Source organism: Grammomys surdaster, unplaced genomic scaffold (genome assembly GCF_004785775.1).
Source record: "Grammomys surdaster isolate TR1022 unplaced genomic scaffold, NIH_TR_1.0 134, whole genome shotgun sequence".
Taxonomy (NCBI): domain Eukaryota; kingdom Metazoa; phylum Chordata; class Mammalia; order Rodentia; family Muridae; genus Grammomys; species Grammomys surdaster.
This window is the reverse complement of record NW_021604592.1, coordinates 8,888,094-8,906,598: the sequence shown is the minus strand read 5'-3', so window position 1 is coordinate 8,906,598 and position 18,505 is coordinate 8,888,094. Positions and strand designations below refer to the sequence as shown.

Sequence of the window (18,505 nt, the reverse complement as noted above, 5' to 3'; positions counted from 1 at the left end):
CACACACACACACACGTTCTAAAAGTGCAGTAAAGGTTGCTGGAAAATACAGACAAGGCAGAAATTATATTGTTGGAGATATTAACTTATTCAAATTGAATGCATCTCAGCAACCAAAGAAAAAAAAGAAACAAATTTTAGTTATTGCTCAAATAAACTTAAAACTTCCAAAATGTATATATTGGATTTTTTTTTTAAATTAAGGTTTCTGAAAGTAGATTGGACAAAATTGGGAATGGGAATCTTATACAACAAATTATTTTTGTTTTAAAGTTATAAAATACTGTGTATCTTCAGTGAAATCGAGTTACTAAACATGAACAGCTTTGTTTTTTACATAATTAAGATAAATTTTAGAACCTTTTCAAGAACCATATTAGTCTCGTGATATTTCATTAATCTCGGTTATGTACACCAAGTCTGACATTTCTTGTTGCATTTCTTGTTGAATCTACAGAGAATGCTTGTTGTACTGTACTCCAGATGTCTATAGTCAGGAAATATTTGACAAAAACAGGGGAAACAATAAACAAGCAAACATAATAAAAAGAAACATCTATAAGAATGTTACAGTTGGGTTTTCTGACATATTAAACATTACATGACATTGCAGGGTTTTTTTGGTTTTTGTTCTTGTTTGTTTTGGGTACTGGTGACTAGACTTGGCCATGTACATGTTAGGCAGGTACTCTACCATCAGACTACACTCCTAGCACCCTTGTACAGAACTTTCTTCTTGTTCTTGTTTCCTTAATTCCAGTACTCTACCATCAGACTACACTCCTAGCACCCTTGTACAGAACTTTCCTTTTGTTCTTGTTTCCTTAATTCCGGTACTCTACCATCAGACTACACTCCTAGCACCCTTGTACAGAACTTTCTTCTTGTTCTTTTTTCCTTAATTCCGGTACTCTACCATCAGACTACACTCCTAGCACCCTTGTACAGAACTTTCTTCTTGTTCTTGTTTCCTTAATTCCTTATATACTTTTAACAGGATAACAACTTACGTTGAGTAATTCACCCACAATTTAAAGTATATGGGAAGAGGTTACGTTAGGAGTGTTAGGAAATCCTGGCCAGCCTGGGCAACATGGCAAAATTCACTCAAAAAAAAAAAGAAAGATTAAGGGTTAAGAAAGATTAAGATTAAATCTGCCTGCCTCTGCCTCCCAAGTGCTGGGATTAAAGGCGTGCGCTACCACTTCCCTTGAAGTTCTATAACATCAGTTCTACCATGTTCTGTCTCTTACACAAGTACCAATCACCTAAGGCCAGACTATATTAAAGGAGAAGAAAAGAATAGATTTGATCTTTAATCTAGAAATAGTATTGAATTACAGTGCTCTCTTCCACAGTCATTTCTGGTGATGTGCTTTGTTGTCAGTGTTAAATCTACTGTTTTCAGTATGATGATTTATACTAAATATGTGTTTAAATAGTTTATTTGCTAAATTACCTTTATGAAGGGATCCTTTATATTTCTGCTTCCCCATGAGCCACCATGCCCCACTTTGAACTTGGTGTTGGGTATAGAACTCAGGTCTTCATGCTTGGACTTTACTGACAGTGCCATCTCCCTAGTTCTCTATTTTTTTTCCCCCGTCTTTTGTTTGGTGGTGGGAGGGCACTGGAAATTGAACGCTCACCACTGAGCTACATTCCAAGTAGTTTTTGTGTTTGTTTGTTTAAAATCAAATTAAGTGCCATAGGTTTTATCCCTCTGTGCTATATCTGTATTTTCTTCTATTTTGAATTCAGAATTGACAAGACATAGTAGAATTAGAACAGCCTATTCTAAGTTATCCCATGCTAACTTAATAGCTTTAGACTAATAGAACCAATGCTACCACTATCAGTACACATATGAGAAGTAATGATTATTAACTTACTTACAGGGTTGGAGAGCAAATCCAGGCATTTGCACAGGAAATAGAAGGGCACTATCTCTGATACATGCTCTCGACCCTGTTCCCCAGTTAAGTTTATTTTTGTATGCTTTCTTTCTCATTCTTTGATGGGCAGACTGTAAACTGTCAGACACTGTGAACACTTCCTTTGAATCTTCTTGCTCTTTACTAACCATCAATGTGGAAGCCTCACCATCTAATCATTTGGTTATCTGACGCTTAGTTTTTAAAAATTAATTAATTAACTTGTATGTATGTGCATAAGTGTGAGTGTGGGTCATACCAACCTTTGGAAGTCAGAGGATAGTCTATGGGGTTGGTTCTCTCATTGGGTGGATCCTAGGAATTGAATGCTTGACAGCAGGAACCTTCTAACAGTAAACTCTCTTGCCTGCTAGAAGCCATTTTAAAACAAAATGATTCTGTGTGTGTGCGTGTATGATTAATTGTTTCTGTGTGTGTGCGCGTGTGTGATTAATTGTGCCTGCCATGGTACGGCACTTGTGATGAAGGGAGAGGACAGCCTCTGGTGTCAGTTCTCACCTTGTACTTGGAAGCAGGGTCTCTCTAGCTATTTGCCACTGTGCTGTGCACTGTAGGCTTTCTGGTCTTGGAACTTACAGGGAATTCTTGTGGTTTGTCTCCCAGGAGTACCCAGGCTATAGACACATGCCGTGACGGCTTGGGTTTATGTGGGCTCTGGAGATCCAAGTGTGGGTCATCAGACTTGTGGTATAAGTGCATTTACCAGTTAAGCCTTCTTGTTCCTGAAGTTAGTTGTTAGCTCTTTTTAAAATTCTGTTTAAAAAGGGTTCAGAGGAATCATCTCTGATTTTTTTTTTTTTTGAGTCTGAATTCTTACATGTGACAGTTTGTGGCTTTTATAATGGAATTTAGTTTGACTGAATAGAAAATGTTTATAATATTTTCAGCATATCATATTTCATTTTCTTCTGAAGTGTTTCAGTTGCTTTTTATTTCTGTGTAAAAGATTAACAAGGATAGTATTTACCACTGTATTAGAGAAGAAATCTCTACTTAATGCACTAATGGAAGGCATGGATGTCTTAGCAGCATTAATCAGGCAATCTCTTCAAAGTTCTTCTGGTTATTAAGTTTTCACTGATAGGGTGTACTGCTTTCCTGCTTACAGTATGAGAAAGAAAAATCCTTACCTGTAACAAGTAATGTCAAATGTCATAGGCAATGATTTTCTTCTGTCAAGCCATTTCATGTAGAAGGAAGGTGTGTGAATGTGTGTGAATGCCTACAGATACAAATACATACAATAAGTCTTAGCTGCTGCATATTAGATACTGCAAGACATAGAACACCTTCAGTGATTTTCTTTTTCTTTATTTTCTTTTTTGTTTCATTTATTTACATTCCAAATATTGCCCCCCTTCCTAGGTCTCCCTCCAAGAGTTCTCCACCCCCTCCCCCTCCACTTTGCCTCTGAGAGGTGCTCCCCCACTTACCCAATCGTCATCCTCACCCCCCCACACTCCCTTCCTTGGAGCATCAAGTCTCTACAGGATTAGGCGCATCCTCTCCCACTGAGGACAGACAAAGCTGTCCTCGGTTACACATGTGTCAGGGGCCACAGACCAGTCCGTGTATGCTCTTTGGTTAGTGGCTTAGTCTCGGGGAGCTCCCAGGGATCCAGTTTAGTTGATATTGTTGGTCTTCCTATGGAGTTGCCATCCCCTTCAGCTCCTTCAATCTTTCCTCAAACTCTCAAAATTGATCAGCATTTTGATTTTAATTTCCATTCTGAAATCAAATCAGTTAAGCATATAATACAAAATGGCAGATATTTAGGTCCATTCTAAAAGCTATTAGAAATTCTGTCCCAATCCCAGGCTAAAGTTAACTTAATGTCGTTTAAAATAGAACTCCTTAACAATTCAAAAAAATGATTTTTCAAAATGATTTTTTTCAAAATGATTTATTCGTTCTTATTTTATGTGCATAGGTCTTTTGCCTACATGTGTTGTCTGTATGAGGGTGTTAGGTCCCTTGGAACCTGTGAAAATTTCATTTGGACCAAGATATGTTTCCTGTTCTATGAGGTGCTAACATTGGAAAAGTATGTCCAATAAGACCAATGAGTTACAGATAGTTATAAACTGCCTTGTGGGTGCTGGGAATTGCACCAGGGTCCTCTGGAAGAGCAGCCAGTGCTCTTAACCTGAGCCATCTTTCCAGCCCCTCAAAGAATAGTTTTTTTTTTAAATTAAGACATTCTGACATAATACTTACTGTCCAAAGTTAAACTGATTATTCTTAGAATACATGATGGGAATCATGTTAAAAATATTAACTCTTGGCTTCCTGTAATTAAGCTAGAATGTTTTTGTAAGAGCAGAAAACTGTATAGTTAAAACATAATTTCATACCAGAATAATCTGAAGTCTTGAGATGAGGTGTTTTAAGTAGCAGTCATTGGCATTAGATGGTGGGAAGGTGTGCTTGGTGGCGTGCATATGCTGTGTGTTCAGAACAAATGCTACAGTGAAGTTGTAGTCCTTTTCAACACACCTGAATACTTCCTAAAATGTCTTGGATTCACCAAATATTTAGTTTTGAATTAATTTTCATCATTGTATGTTCAGAAATCTTGTAATGTTGCCAGTGTTGTCTTCTTGGGACCTTATGGTCACTTAAATGATGCAGTTTAAGAAGCCATGGACTTGAGGGTTGCATCTGTGATGCATGCTGTAATCTCAGCACTGAAAGAGAAAGATAGTAAGTTCCAGGCTATGTAGGAGACCCTCTCAGGAAGTAGGTAGGGTCAGTTAAGAGGCTAAAGAAGGAAACAAAAGAAAAGAAATTGACTAGAAAAATATATGTGGGGCTAGAGATGTAGTTCACTTTGTCCAGTGCCTAGCATACACACACCCCAGTTCAATCTCCAGCATTGCATAGACTGAGAATGGTGTTACACAGCTGTTAATCCAACTCTCAGGATGTAGGGACAGGAGGATAAGTAAATTTGAAGCCAGTCTGAGATATGTCTGTTTCAAAAACAAGTCAAAACAGAAAAAAAAAAAAAAACCCTTCACAATTGGCACTGTTTCAAAATTAAGATTGATTCTTTTTTTCCCCATTGTATTATTATTGCTGGTCTGTTTTAGAATTGTTTTATGAAGAGGTGGCTTGGTGTACAATTGAATTAGAATTTGAGAATTCATTAATTGTCTACTGTGTGCTGTGCATGCTTTTCTCCGAGTTCTCTTTAAAAATAGGATTCCCATTTATAATTGTGGCTAGCTATTAGTCATAAGATTTGGTTTTTTGGTTTTTTGAGACAGGGTTTAATTAATTTAAAAACTAAGAAACAGAAGGAGAATTTAAAAAGTACACATCAATACTGGGGACAGGAAGCGTGGCTCAGTGGTTAAGAGTAGTCTCTGCAGAAGCTTAGTTCTCAATATCTACACTAGCTGGCTCACAATTTCCTGTAACTCCAGCTCCAGGGAATGTGACATCATTTCTTCCAGCTTCTTTGGAGACGTGCATGCATGTATATATGCATATATGAAGACACACAAGAATATACATAAACAAAATATCTTTTTTTTTTGGTTTTTCGAGACAGGGTTTCTCTGTGTAGCTCTGGCTGTCCTGGAACTCACTCTGTAGACAAGGCTGGCCTCAAACTCAGAAATCCTCCTGCCTCTGCCTCCCAAATGCTGGAATTAAAGGCGTGCGCCACCACCGCCCAGCTTGTTGTGTTTTTTAAATTATTTCTCTTCTTCTTATTCCTCTTCCTCTTCTTCATCTTCCTTTTTCTTTCTTTCTTCCTTCTTCTTCTTTCTTTCTTTTTTCTTCTTTCTTCTTTCTTTTTTCTTCTTCTTCTTTCTTCTTCTTTCTTCTTCCTCTTCCTCTTATTCTTATTTCTATAGACAAGTTTCTTATTTTTTGAAAATGATTTTAGTAGCATTGTCAAAATTTGTCATATAATCATATAAGAAAACAAATGAAGTATGTGGAAATTTCATTTGGACCAAGATATGTCTCCTGTTCTATGAGATGCTAATGTTGGAAAAGTATGTTCAGTGAGACCAATAGAATATATTTTTCTATTTATAGATATATTAAAAAGTTTCAAGAGTCTCAGAGTGAACAAAACATTTAAAGGGAAAAAGAGAAGAAACATTCAACTTAAAAATAGGATCAGAAGCTTTTAGTAATGTTTTAGTTTTAGTAGAAATTTCTAGGACATTTTTCTTTATCACCTTCCAATATAGTTGATTATTCTAATTTTCTAGATTCTGTCTTTTGATGCATTTAATATGTCTTAGGCCATTCGGACATACTAGAATAAATCACAAAGTCTTAATTTGTCAAATTTTTCTTTTCTTTTATTTAGTCTAGCTATATGTTAAGGTTATATGACTTTAAAATTATTTATAAAAAATAATATTTATTTACTTACAGGTTCATGCCTGGGAGATTTCTGATCAGTTGTTACAGATCCGACAGGATGTGGAATCATGCTATTTTGCCGCCCAGACCATGAAAATGAAGATTCAGACCTCATTTTATGAGCTCCCCACAGACTCTCATGCTTCTTTAAGGGACTCATTGCTAACTCACATTCAGAACTTGAAAGACTTGTCACCTGTCATTGTAACACAGGTAAATCCTGTACTCAGTAAAGAAATTTGTAAGATCATTTGGATATATTACATACATTTTGGTTAGCATTGATAGGCCATGTAAGGTAATATAATTTTATTGTTATATTTTCACAACTATAGCAGCATAAAAAATTTAATCTTTTTATTAGTCTTTGGTTCATTAGGCTTCAAACATTAAATATTGAAAATGGTGGTGCTTCCCACCATTAAAATTTCAGATGATTAAAAAAAATCTATACTATTTTGAATCAGAGTCTTGTAATTAACTTTTTTATAAAAATCTTTTCTGGGACTGTTGGTTAGTAAAAGTCTTATAAATGAAACATTGAATGTTTTGCCTTTCTCCGTTAGCCAGGGAAATACATTAGAAAGTAAAGTATATCCATGTGTCCTTTGCTTGACATAGGACTGTTCTTGGACGATGCTTCAAGATGAGAAATGGAAGGAGAAGGGAGATGGCAATCCATTGAGGGTTGAGTCAGATCTAGCTTTGTCAGTAGCTTTGGCTTTTTGTCAAAGTGTGCTTTGTCCATGAAGTTCTGTGGTATTGCCAGGTAAAGGTAAAGAGTGGCATATTTTGAGGACATCTATATTTTTAAACATATTTTGTTGTTTTTAAGCTGAGCATAGTGGTTTAAACCTATAATCCCAGCACTTGGGAGATGGAGAAAGGAGAATCAGGACTTGAAGGGCAATCTCTACTACATAGTGGGTTTGAAGCTAGCCTGAGCTACATGAAACTGTCTCAGAAACATCAATGGAAACATTCTAGTGACCAAGTATATTTTGTTGAGTTTTGTTTTTTTTTTGGGGGGGGCGGGGTTTGAGACAGGGTTTCTCTGTGTAGCCCTGGAACTCACTCGGTAGACCAGGCTGGCCTCAAACTCAGAAATCCGCCTGCCTCTGCCTCCCAAGTGCTGGGATTAAAGATGTGCGCCACCATCGCCCGGCCTTGTTGAGGTTTTTTTTTTTTTTTGGTTTTGTCTTTAATTTTTAAGGTTAATCTTTAAATCCAAGTAATTTGTAGCTAACTAGATGTATGGGTGGATAAACTTTCATGGGGAAGGAGGAGAAAGGATGCTCGTCTTAACTGTCACATTGTTGGGAAGAAATGTGTCTGCTTTCTGTTAGCCTTGTGGTGTCTGTTTCTCTGGTCTGTAGATTCATTTAGTCTCTCTTCCTGTTTGTTCAGCTGGCTTTAGCAATAGCAGACCTCGCCCTACAGATGCCTTCTTGGAAGGGATGCGTACAGACATTGGTAGAAAAGTAAGTAATTTGTCTTTTGTATCTTACTTTTTGGATTACCATAAATCCACACAGAGAAATCTGCTAACTAGAAATCCACTAACTAGATATTTGATTATTCTCTAAATTTTGAATATAAAATTACATATTTAAAAAAGATTTTTAAAAAGTTAATTATGTGTAGGTATGTGTATCTGCATGTGGGTATGTGTACATGAGTGCAAGTGCCCTCAGAGGGCATGTGCATCCTGTCCTCTGGAGCTGGAGTTACAGATAGTTGGGAGCTTCATGATGTGGGTGCTGGCAACTGAGTCTTTGTCCTCTGCAAGAGCAGCAAGTCCTCTTAACCACTGAGCTGTTTATTTCTCCATTCACAATCGATATACTTTTTATTTCTCTGCAAAAAATTATTTGTTAGTTTGTTGTGGGTATGCATGCCACATTATTTATGTCAAGTTCAGAGGGACAGCTTGAGGGATAAGCTAGTTCTCTCTACCACGTGGGTTCTATAGATTGAGCTCGAGTCATCAGGCTTGGTGACAAGTACACTTACAGACTTCAGTTTCTCTAGCCCCTGAGTTATATATTATTAACTTTGTTTAAAGAAAGTAAATTTTGGGACTGGGCATGGTGGTTACATGTCTTTAACCCCAGAATTCAAGAGGCAGAGATAGGCAGAGTTCAAGGTTAATCTGTGCTGCATATTGAGTTCCCAGCCTATTAAGGCTACATTGTCTGCCAATAAGTGAATGAATGAAGGAATGAATATAAACAAACAAGGCTACCTTGTCTGCCAATAAGCAAATAAATAAATAAATTCAAGGCTATGGTACCAATCAATCAATCAATAAATGTAGTAACCCACATTTTTTTTTTTTTGGATAAACTCTTTGGTTTTTCGAGACAGGGTTTCTCTGTGTAGCCCTGGCTGTCCTGGAACTCACTGTGTAGACCAGGCTGGCCTCGAACTCAGAAATCTGCCTGACTCTGCCTCCCAAGTGCTGGGATTAAAGGCGTCCGCCACCACCTCTCGGCATTTGGATAAACTCTTAAGTCCACATATGACATAGAGCTCATGAAATTGGTGGCTATCTTTTAAATTGAGTCATTCTGATTGATCAGACCTACAGAGTCAGAAAGATATTGGTGTTGAATACTGGAGACTTCTGATAATACAGAACCAAGCCAAATTAGCCAAATATTTGACTGTGCATGTTTGTAAACACATACAATATTTTAAAAGTAACTAAGAGAGCTGGAGAGGTGGCTCATACTGCTCTTCCTGATAACCTGAGTTCACTTCCCAGCACCCACATTGGGTCGCTTACAGTTGCCTATAACTCCAGCTCCAGGGGCATCTGGCACTTCTGACTGACCTGTGAGTATTTACATTCATGTTCACATAGCACAGCCTCCACACATATAATTTAAAAAAAATAATCTTTTTTTTTTTGGTTTTGGTTTTTTGAGACAGGATTTCTCTGTGTAGCCCTGGCTGTCCTAGAACTCACTCTGTAGACCAGGTTGGCCTCAAACTCAAAAATCCGCCTGCCTCTGCCTCCCAAGTGCTGGGATTAAAGGCGTCCGCCACCACTTCCTGGCAAAATAAATCTTTTTAAAAAGCTAACTAAAACTGACTTATCTTCCTTTCTACCTCCATATCTATTCTCCCTCCCTTCCTTACTCCCTCCCTGTTTTTCATCAGCCATTTAACAAGTTAGAAGCCAGCATGGAATGTTTGGAAATTTGTCTCAATAAAACAAACATTTGCTGGGCATTGGTGGCACATGGCTTTAATCCCAGCACTGAGGAGTCAGAGGCAAATGGATTTCTGTGAGTTTAAGGCTATCCTGGTCTACAGAGTGAGTTCCAGGATGTCCAAACCATGCAGAGTTCCTGTCTTGAAAAAAAACCAAAAATGAAATAAAACGAAGACTATATTTTCATCTCTTCTTAATATTTGGAATGCTGCTTTTGTTGTTTGGAATGCCGGGCTGTTCTGATGGGCTGTGTTGTGATTGTGTATTTTCTGGCTCTCACTGACTCATGATATATTCTGCCTCTTTTGTTTTCCAGATATAGCAATGATGTAACTTCTTTGCCTTTTTTGCTGGAAATTCTTACAGTGTTACCTGAAGAAGTACATAGTCGTTCCTTGCGGATTGGAGCCAACAGGCGCACAGAAATTATAGAAGACTTAGCCTTCTACTCTAGTACAGTGGTATCTTTATTGGTAAGTTTAAAATAGTCATTTGTTGGTAAAGGACAGAAGCCACAGTGTTGTTATTCTGTGACCTGATTGTAACAGTATGAAGCAGCTTTCTTTGCAAATGTGGCCATAATAATATTTTGGCATTTATACAACACCTTTTTTTTTTTTCTTTTTCTTTTTTTGGTGGGAGTTGGGAGTTTTGAGACAGGGTTTCTCTATATATCCCTGACTGTCTTGGAACTCTCTAAGTAGACTAGGCTGACCTCAAACTCAATAGAGATTCAACTGCCTCTGCCTCCTGAGTGCTGGGATTAAAGGTGTGCACTACTACCACCTGGTTTATACAAAACACTTTTATACTACAAAATACTTTAAAATCTATACTTCTTGAACATCTTTGTAATCCTGTGAGGGTGATATCTCTATTTTGGGAATGGATTTAATCTTATTTAACTATTGACTTAGAACTTGAACTCAATTCTTATGATATATAAAAGCTATTGGTTCTTGATAAAGGACACACTAAAGGAAGTACATATAAACTTTTTTTACTAGGAAAAACATAAAGATAATTGACATTTTGATAAAGAAATAATAGAAGACTTTACTTGACTGTACATTAGCTAATATCGGAGTTGGATTTTTTTAGTAGTTTAGACTGGAAGTGGGTAGATTTGCTGTTTATGAGCTGGTAGCGTATATAGGAATTTTATTGAACACACCAGGACTCTTTGGGCTAAATGTTATCTATGTGCAGACTATGTATTAGACTGTCTAAGTAGAACTGAGTAGTTTTCATAGAAGCAATATGGCCTGCAAAGCTTGAAATGTTTTATTATTGTCTGGTCCGTAAGATTCTACTATCCAGCTTTATTTTCTCAATAATATGGCATTTTTCAAGGATTTCTTTTAGTACTAACTAAAATATCATATATTAAACAGAACTTACTTTAAAATTATATTCAATTTGATGTTAAAACCTGCTTGGAAAATAAGTATCTTTAAATTTTTAATTGGCCACTTATTTTAAAGAAAATAGTATTGTAGAAAATTAGAAAAAATTAACACAATTATATTCAGATAACTTGGAAAACATATCCTATGTTTGTTTTATTTTGTGGTGTTGGGGCTTGAACTCAGCCTCTTGTATACCAGAAGTGCTCTACCACTAAACTACAACCAAGAGTCTCTTGTGTGTTTGTTTTGTTTGTTTGAGACAGGATTTCTCTCTGTAGACTAGGTTGGCCTGGAACTCAGAGATCTACCTGCCCCTGCCTTCTGAGTAAGTGTTAAGATTAAAGATGTATACCACCACATATAATTTCTTAAAATTTCATGTATTTATTGTGGGGAAGGGAACATACAAACCTGTGCATCATAGAATGTGCATAGAGGTCAGAGAGTAGTCTGCGTAAGCTGATTTTTCTCCTACCATTTGGGTCCCAGGGATCAGACCATCAGTCTTAGTAGCAGCATCTTTAAGTCACCCAGCAAACCAATTTTTTTTAAAGAGTCTCATGCATCCTAAACCGACCTCAAACTTGCTTTGTAGCAAGTTTCATAGCTTCAAAGCTGAGGATGGCCCTGAACTTCTGATTCCCCCTTTCCCCTCCCTCTTCTACCTGATTCTGCCTCTCAGATGCATTATTACCGGTATGTGCAAACAAACCTGTCCCTCAGTTTTTCTTGCTGTTTTTATTTTTCTATAGGTTTTCTGTGTCAGTGGAAGTCAGAAGATAGCATATGTTCCCCTGGAGCTAGAGTTCATAAGCAGTTTGAGCTATTCAGTGTGAGTTCTGCTATCTGAACTCTGGTTCTCGGTTCTCTAAAAGAGCAGCAATGCTCTTAACCTCAGTCTTGAGCAGTCTCTTCAGCCTCCAGCCATTTTGTTTCTGAGATATGATTTCATAGAGTCAGTGGGCTCAAGTGGTCTCTTGCTTTAGCTTCCTGAGTAGTTGAGACTATGGGGATACCAGTGCACTGACTACTATTAACCTAACACTCAGCCCCACTGAGTAAGGATTCCTCAAAAGAAATTAAGCCTAATACCTTAGGGCATCCATTGCATGTAATGAGTTCTCTATTGTGTTACTACCTATTCCTTTAGCATCCTGATAGAGATAAACTAAGAGGCCTGATGGATTTAAAAAAATTTTTTTTAGATAACACGTTTTATAGTTATTTCATGCTGCATCTTACCCAAATATCAGGTCTGATTGATACTTCATTAGTAATGTTGGGATTGGCCCCTGGTTTTGGGTAATGACAGTCTGATGCTTTCATATCTAATATGTGTTCTCTTTCTTACAGTGTACTTTGTATGAAAAAAGTATTTTGTGAAAATCCAATATTTTAAAAAAATGTATTTTGGATCTCACTGTATATCTCTGACTGGCTCTAGATCCCCTGAAACTGGAGTTTCAGATAGTTGTGAGCTGCCTTGTGGGTGCTGGGAATAGAACCAGGGTCCTGGAAGAACAGCCAGGGCTCTTATCTACTGAGCCATCTCTCCAGCCTGGTTATTAGGCCGCCCTAAAGCAAGACTTGTGAGGTTTGAGTCCTTGCTGTGTCACATTAAGTAAGATAATTAACTCTTTTTCCTCAGTTTTATTATCTGCATAATGGAAGTAATAGTATCCATTTCATTTTGAAGAGACTGAGTATATAAAGTTATTAAATCAAGTCTAGCACATAATAGGTTCAGTAAACCATTTGACTGGACACTTATTTGTTGGTTACATGTTCCTTCTTTGGCCAAATGTAATGCCCATGAAGAAACAGAAAAGCATAAGCAAGCCCGTATTTGTACTTATATAGTCTTTCTGTCTCTTGTTTGTTATCCTAAAGGAAAAAAATTATTTTAAAATGAATGCTTTTACCAAGTGTGGCAGCACACACCTGTCATCCTAACACTTGGGAGGCTACAACAGAAAATTGTGAGTTTGGGGCAGCCTGAGCCACAAAATGTTGTCTCAAGAAAATAAAAATAAATCTAAATCTCTCAATATTGTTTTATAGGGATGAAATGGTGTGTAATAACATATTAAAGCTCTATTTCTCATCTTCCAAGCAGTCCAGTGCTGCTTGGAGAGCACTAATACAAAAAGTCCTCAGGGCTGGGCACGGATACATTGTTGCCAGATCACATACACGAGTCCCCTGACTCAATCCTCAGGGCCGGGGAAGAATACATTGTTGCAAGATCACATGCAGGAGTCCCTGGACTCAGTCCTCAGCACCAGAGGAAAGCAAAACCGTTATCTGAGGAGCATGGTGCTGCACTTCAGAGGCAGATGCAGAGATAGGCAGATTTCTCAGTCAGTTACCTAGTGAAGAAACTGTCTCAGAAATAGAAGGAAGGAAACGAAGGGAAGGAAGAAAAACAGACAGAAAAAAGCATCAGTGGAGATTACAGTTTAGATGACGCCTTGAGTCTGGATGATTTTCCTATATAGTTTATATTTCTGATGTAAACATAAATATCAGAATTTTATCCCTTAGACTATAGTTGCCACCATCTTGAAATTATTTTTTAAACTGATACCAGTTGATTATTGGCAATAAATTTAGAGGCATTAGTCTCCGATAATGGAATCTGGAAGTCGAACTGCCAGACCAGATCTGGTGAATAATACATTATAGGACATAGCCCTTTCCTCTCTGCTTCTTGAACCTCATGGCAGTTATTATGTTTTAATCCCACTGCCCATAGGCTGTCTTAAAAGGTTCTCATCTTGAAGAAGTTGCACTATGCTTTACTTTGGCTAAATATAGCACAAAGTCTCAGATAAAGGCAGTGGTGACTTTTGGTCTGACTTGTTTTATGTCTTTTTTACAAACTTCCCTTTCTTAGTACTTGGAATTGAACCTAAGGTCTCCGTGAATGCTAAGCTAGTGTTTTACCAACAACTTTATTTTTTATATTTACAGATCCTTTTCTTAAAAAACTTGCTTTAAAAGTCTTTTTTTTTTTTAATTTAAATTTATAAATAAGTCTTGCAGGTGTTTTGCCTGCATTTTGTGTCTGTGCACCATGTGCGTTCCTGGTGCCTTTCAGCCTAGAAGAGATGTTGGATACTGTGAAACTCGAGCTACAGATGATTGTGAGCCACTCTGTGGGTATTAGAAATTGACCCTGGGTCCTCTGTAAGGGCAGCAAATGTTCCTAACTCCTGAACCATCTTTCTAGAATCCCTCCCCCAACATTTATTTATTTAGTGTCTGTGTCTGTATGTTGTCTGTCTCTCTACCCTAGTACACATGTAGAGATGGAGGGTGACTTGAAGGACTTGGGTTTTCTCCCTTCATTATGTGGGTTAGAGGGATTTAACTCAAGTCATCATGTTAGGTGGCAAAAGCAACTTTACCTGTTAAGCCATCCTACCACCTCCATACCCTCCTTGTTTTCTTTTTCTTTTTTTTGGGACAGTATGCCCCATTGATTCAGTTAGACTGGCTGCAGGCCAGCAAGCCCCAGGGATCCTCCTTTCCCCCCTTTCCCAGCACCGTGATTACAGATGTGTCCCACCATACCACCATGCCTGGCTGAGTAGTGCTAGGGATCCAAACTCAGAGCCTCATGCTTGGGCAGCAAGCACTTTACTGACCAAGCAGTCTTCAGAACTTTAGGAACCGATTTTTATATGGGGAATAAACAGTGCTATACTTCAAAAATAGTTGTAATGATAAGAATACAGTACATTCGTGCATAAGCAAGAACAAAGAACCTTAGTTATTTTTAATGTCTGTTTTGGGATCTTTAGCCTCTCTGTACCTCAGTTTCCCCATTAAAAAAGAGGAGATAATGCATACTGTAGCATTTTACTGGGATCATGATCATGGTGATAGGACTTTGAATGGTGACAAACTGTGACACTTACAAAGAACTGGTGACTGCCTGTTTCTCCTGCATTATAGGCATGGGGATTATAATGGGAACTTAAGGATAAAGATTGTTTTTAACGATATTTTTCTTCTGTTTAGATGACATGTGTAGAAAAAGCAGGAACTGATGAGAAGATGCTTATGAAGGTCTTCCGATGTTTGGGAAGTTGGTTTAACTTGGGAGTTTTGGACAGTAACTTCATGGCTAATAATAAGTTATTAGCACTCCTTTTTGAGGTTTTGGTAAGTAAGGCTGTACCTGCCATTGTCACTTTTAATAACCAACCTTCTGGGACATCTTAATATTTTATTTGAGAAAAACACTTTGTGTCTTAAGGCTAACATAAGAAGTTGTGCTTGACGGCACTCACAGAGGTAACTGTAGGAGGATTACAGGTTCAAGGTCATCATGAGCTAAATAGCACACCTCTTAGGGAGGAATAAAGCCCACTGAAGCTGACATGTATGTGATGGAGCATGTGCAGAAGAAAGCATGTGCTTCCATTCAGATGACCTCTAAAGGTAATTTGCTCGGCGTGGGTACCATTGAGCTTCTAATGCTTCTTTTTTGAAATTGTTAAAAATGTTTTTTATTTACTTTATGTATATGTATGTTTTTTATATGAAGGTATCTGCATGCCTCAGTACCTGTCTGGATGTTAGAGGGCTCTATATAGATCCTCACTTTCCATCTGGTTTCTGAGGCACTATCTCTCCCATTACTGCGGCGCTGCATACTTCAGGATAGCTGGCCAGATTTCTCCTGTGTTTGTCTCCCATCTTACCTGTAGGAGTACTCTTACACAGTTCTGGGGAATCAGGCTTGTGTGGAAGACACTTTTATTCCTCCAGCCACCTACCTGCCCTCACCCTTCTTTTCCTAATAAAATGTCTCTACTATTGCTACACTGGTTTGATTCCCAGCACCTACATGCAGCTCACAACTGTCTGCAACCCCATTTCTGGGGATCTGACATCTGGCTTCCGCTGGCACCAGGCGCACACACATACACAGACTCAGGTAAAACCCCATATAAATAAAAATAAATCTTTAAAAAAAATTAAAAATTGGGATGATATACATGTTAGCGTCAAACTTAAGAGTCTGTTATTGTTGTTTTTTGAGAAAGACTTAATTTTATTGGTAAATAAGAGCCCTACACGTTGTGCTTTTCTATCATTGTCTTGAGAGAGTCTCAACTATGCAGCAGCCTGGCCTACAGCTCTTTGTGTGGTCCTGGTTATCTTCAAATTCAAGATCCTTCTGCTCTTGCCCGTTGAGTACTGACATTGGAGCCTGTGCTACCATGTTGGTTCCTCCTTGGACCCTCTGATATATTCTTATAAATTGCTTTTTAGATTTGTTCCCTGGTTATGATGCTTAGATTTCCCTTTAGTATGTTTTTTGGGTTGATTACTTAGTTTTTGAACTTAAGTAATTTCCAAAGAAAATGTAAACAGAGAATAAACAGGTTTTTGCATATCCAAGAATTTTTTTTTATTATTATAACTGTCTTTGAACTCATTTGAACTTGAACGCCTGATCTGCCTCCACCTTCCAAGTGCTGGGATTAAAGGCACTACCATTTATAAAACTGCATTTAAAAAAATCAGTTATGGGCTGGAGAGATGGCTTAGTGGTTAAGAGCACTGACTGCTCTTCCAGAGGTCCTGAGTTCAAATCCCAGCAACCACATGGTGGCTCACAACCATCTGTAATGAGATCTGATGCCCTCTTCTGGTGTGTCTGAAGACAGCTACAGTGTATTCATATATAATAAATAAATAAATCTTTAAAAAAAAAAAAAAAGAAAGAAAACGATGCAAGACTTTAAAAAAAAAAAATCAGTTATTATATGTGTGTACATGTCAGAAGACAAGTTATGGAGGGGTTGTTCTCTCTATTATGTGAGTTCCAGGAATCAAACTCAAGTTGTTAGGCTTGCCAAGTGCCTTTATCTACAGAACCATTTACCAGCTCTGAGACTTATTTAAAGTCAAAGCTAGCTCTGTCCCATGGTGATCTTGAATTTGTAGTAATCCTCTTGCCTCATTGTCCCAAAGTGCTTCAGCAAGAAGTAGTAGTTTCCATTTTGATTAATTCATTAGGTAGGTGTGGTTTTAGGTCCATTGCTATTTTCTTCAAAATTTCAAATGTTTGTATTCATATGCTGCCATGTGTCATTGTGAATGAGAAATTGGGAGACTTTGCCATTTCTATGTTATGCTTCTCCACCCAGGTTTATTTATTTATTTAGTGACAGGTTTTCTCTGTGTAACCCTGGCTGTCCTAGAATTCGATATATAGAACAAGCTGGTCTCAAACACTGTCTGCCTCTTCCTCTGGAGTGCTGGGATTAAAGGTGTATACACTACTACCCAGCTGTACCCTAGTTTTAAGAACCTCTGCTTAACTTTGGTATTCTGAGATCTCATTTTGGTATGTAATGAGCCTTTTTGAGTTGTTGAGCCCTTTCGACTAGTACTTAAAAAAAAGAGAATGGATTTCAAGGTAAGACTAGGGCAGAAGCCATTCCCTATGGAAGAAATTGTATAAACAGAAGCATGTGTATAATCTGGTAACTGCCAGGCATGGTGGCTCACATGAATGATCCCAGTACTCTGGAGACTGAGACAGTTCTGTGTTTTCAAGAAAGCTCAGGCTACAAAATTACTGTCAGTTTTTAAAAAATAGAAGAAATCTGGTATGGTGGTACAATATCTTTTATCCCAATACTTTGGATCTCTTTGAATTTAAGGCCAGTTTGGTCTATATTGTGAGTTCCAGGCTAGACAAGGCTACACAGTGAGACTTCATCTCAAAAAAAGGCAAAATAAATAAAAAGAAAAATTTATATGAGTCCGATTGAGGGATAAAATCTTTTCATTTTCTTGGCATGTCTGGAAGATGTTGTCTGCCATTATGGGGCTGTTCATAGTGTACTCTCAGCCAGCCAGACATAGGAGTATACTGGCATTCATTTCTGTAATTCTAGAAGGTAGAGGCAGGAGGAACAGGAGGCTAGCTGCTGCTGCATAGTAATTTTAAGACTACTCTACACTTCAGGACAGCTTGTCTCACTAGATAACAAAAACCAGTTTTCAGAAGAAGGTTGTAATTTTTTTCCTTGGACTGCAATGATTCTGATTTCTGCTTCTGAATTCCTTCTATTTTCCAGCAACAAGATAAGACCTCATCTAACTTACACGAAGCTGCTTCAGACTGTGTGTGCTCAGCTCTCTATGCTATTGAAAATGTAGAGACTAACCTGCCATTGGCCATGCAGCTTTTTCAGGGAGTCTTGACATTGGAGACAGCCTATCATATGGCTGTGGCACGGGAAGATTTGGACAAGTGAGTAATTGTTGGAGTCGGGAGCTCTGGGTTACCTACAGTGTGTGGTTTTTCAGATCGTTGTCATAGTTAATCATTTTTTGATTCCCTGTGACTTTGTAAATGTAAAGTGCATGCTATCTGAAGCGCCATCTTGGATCTGGGAGAGGATTACTGCCAGTTCTTGATTATGTTTTCTTTACTCTTAAAATGAGAAGACTGTAAGAAATAGGCATAAACTTTAAAGTATCTAGTTTAGGGGCTGGGGAGATGG

General features: G+C 37.9%; 1 protein-coding gene and 1 pseudogene across 2 annotated transcripts in view; both read left to right on the top strand.

Annotated features, from left to right (window-relative positions):
* The window catches only part of LOC114617039, a 2,033-nt pseudogene extending 1,892 nt beyond the window's left edge, over positions 1-141 (top strand).
* Positions 1-18,505, top strand: part of Tnpo3 (transportin 3) — a 74,874-nt gene that overhangs the window by 19,070 nt on the left and 37,299 nt on the right. For both annotated transcript variants that reach the window (XM_028762606.1, XM_028762607.1), the window contains 5 exons: positions 6,354-6,554; positions 7,749-7,822; positions 9,878-10,034; positions 14,997-15,140; positions 18,077-18,252. In XM_028762606.1, coding sequence (XP_028618439.1) covers positions 6,354-6,554; positions 7,749-7,822; positions 9,878-10,034; positions 14,997-15,140; positions 18,077-18,252 — 752 coding nt within the window. The remainder of the gene's footprint in view (positions 1-6,353; positions 6,555-7,748; positions 7,823-9,877; positions 10,035-14,996; positions 15,141-18,076; positions 18,253-18,505) is intronic.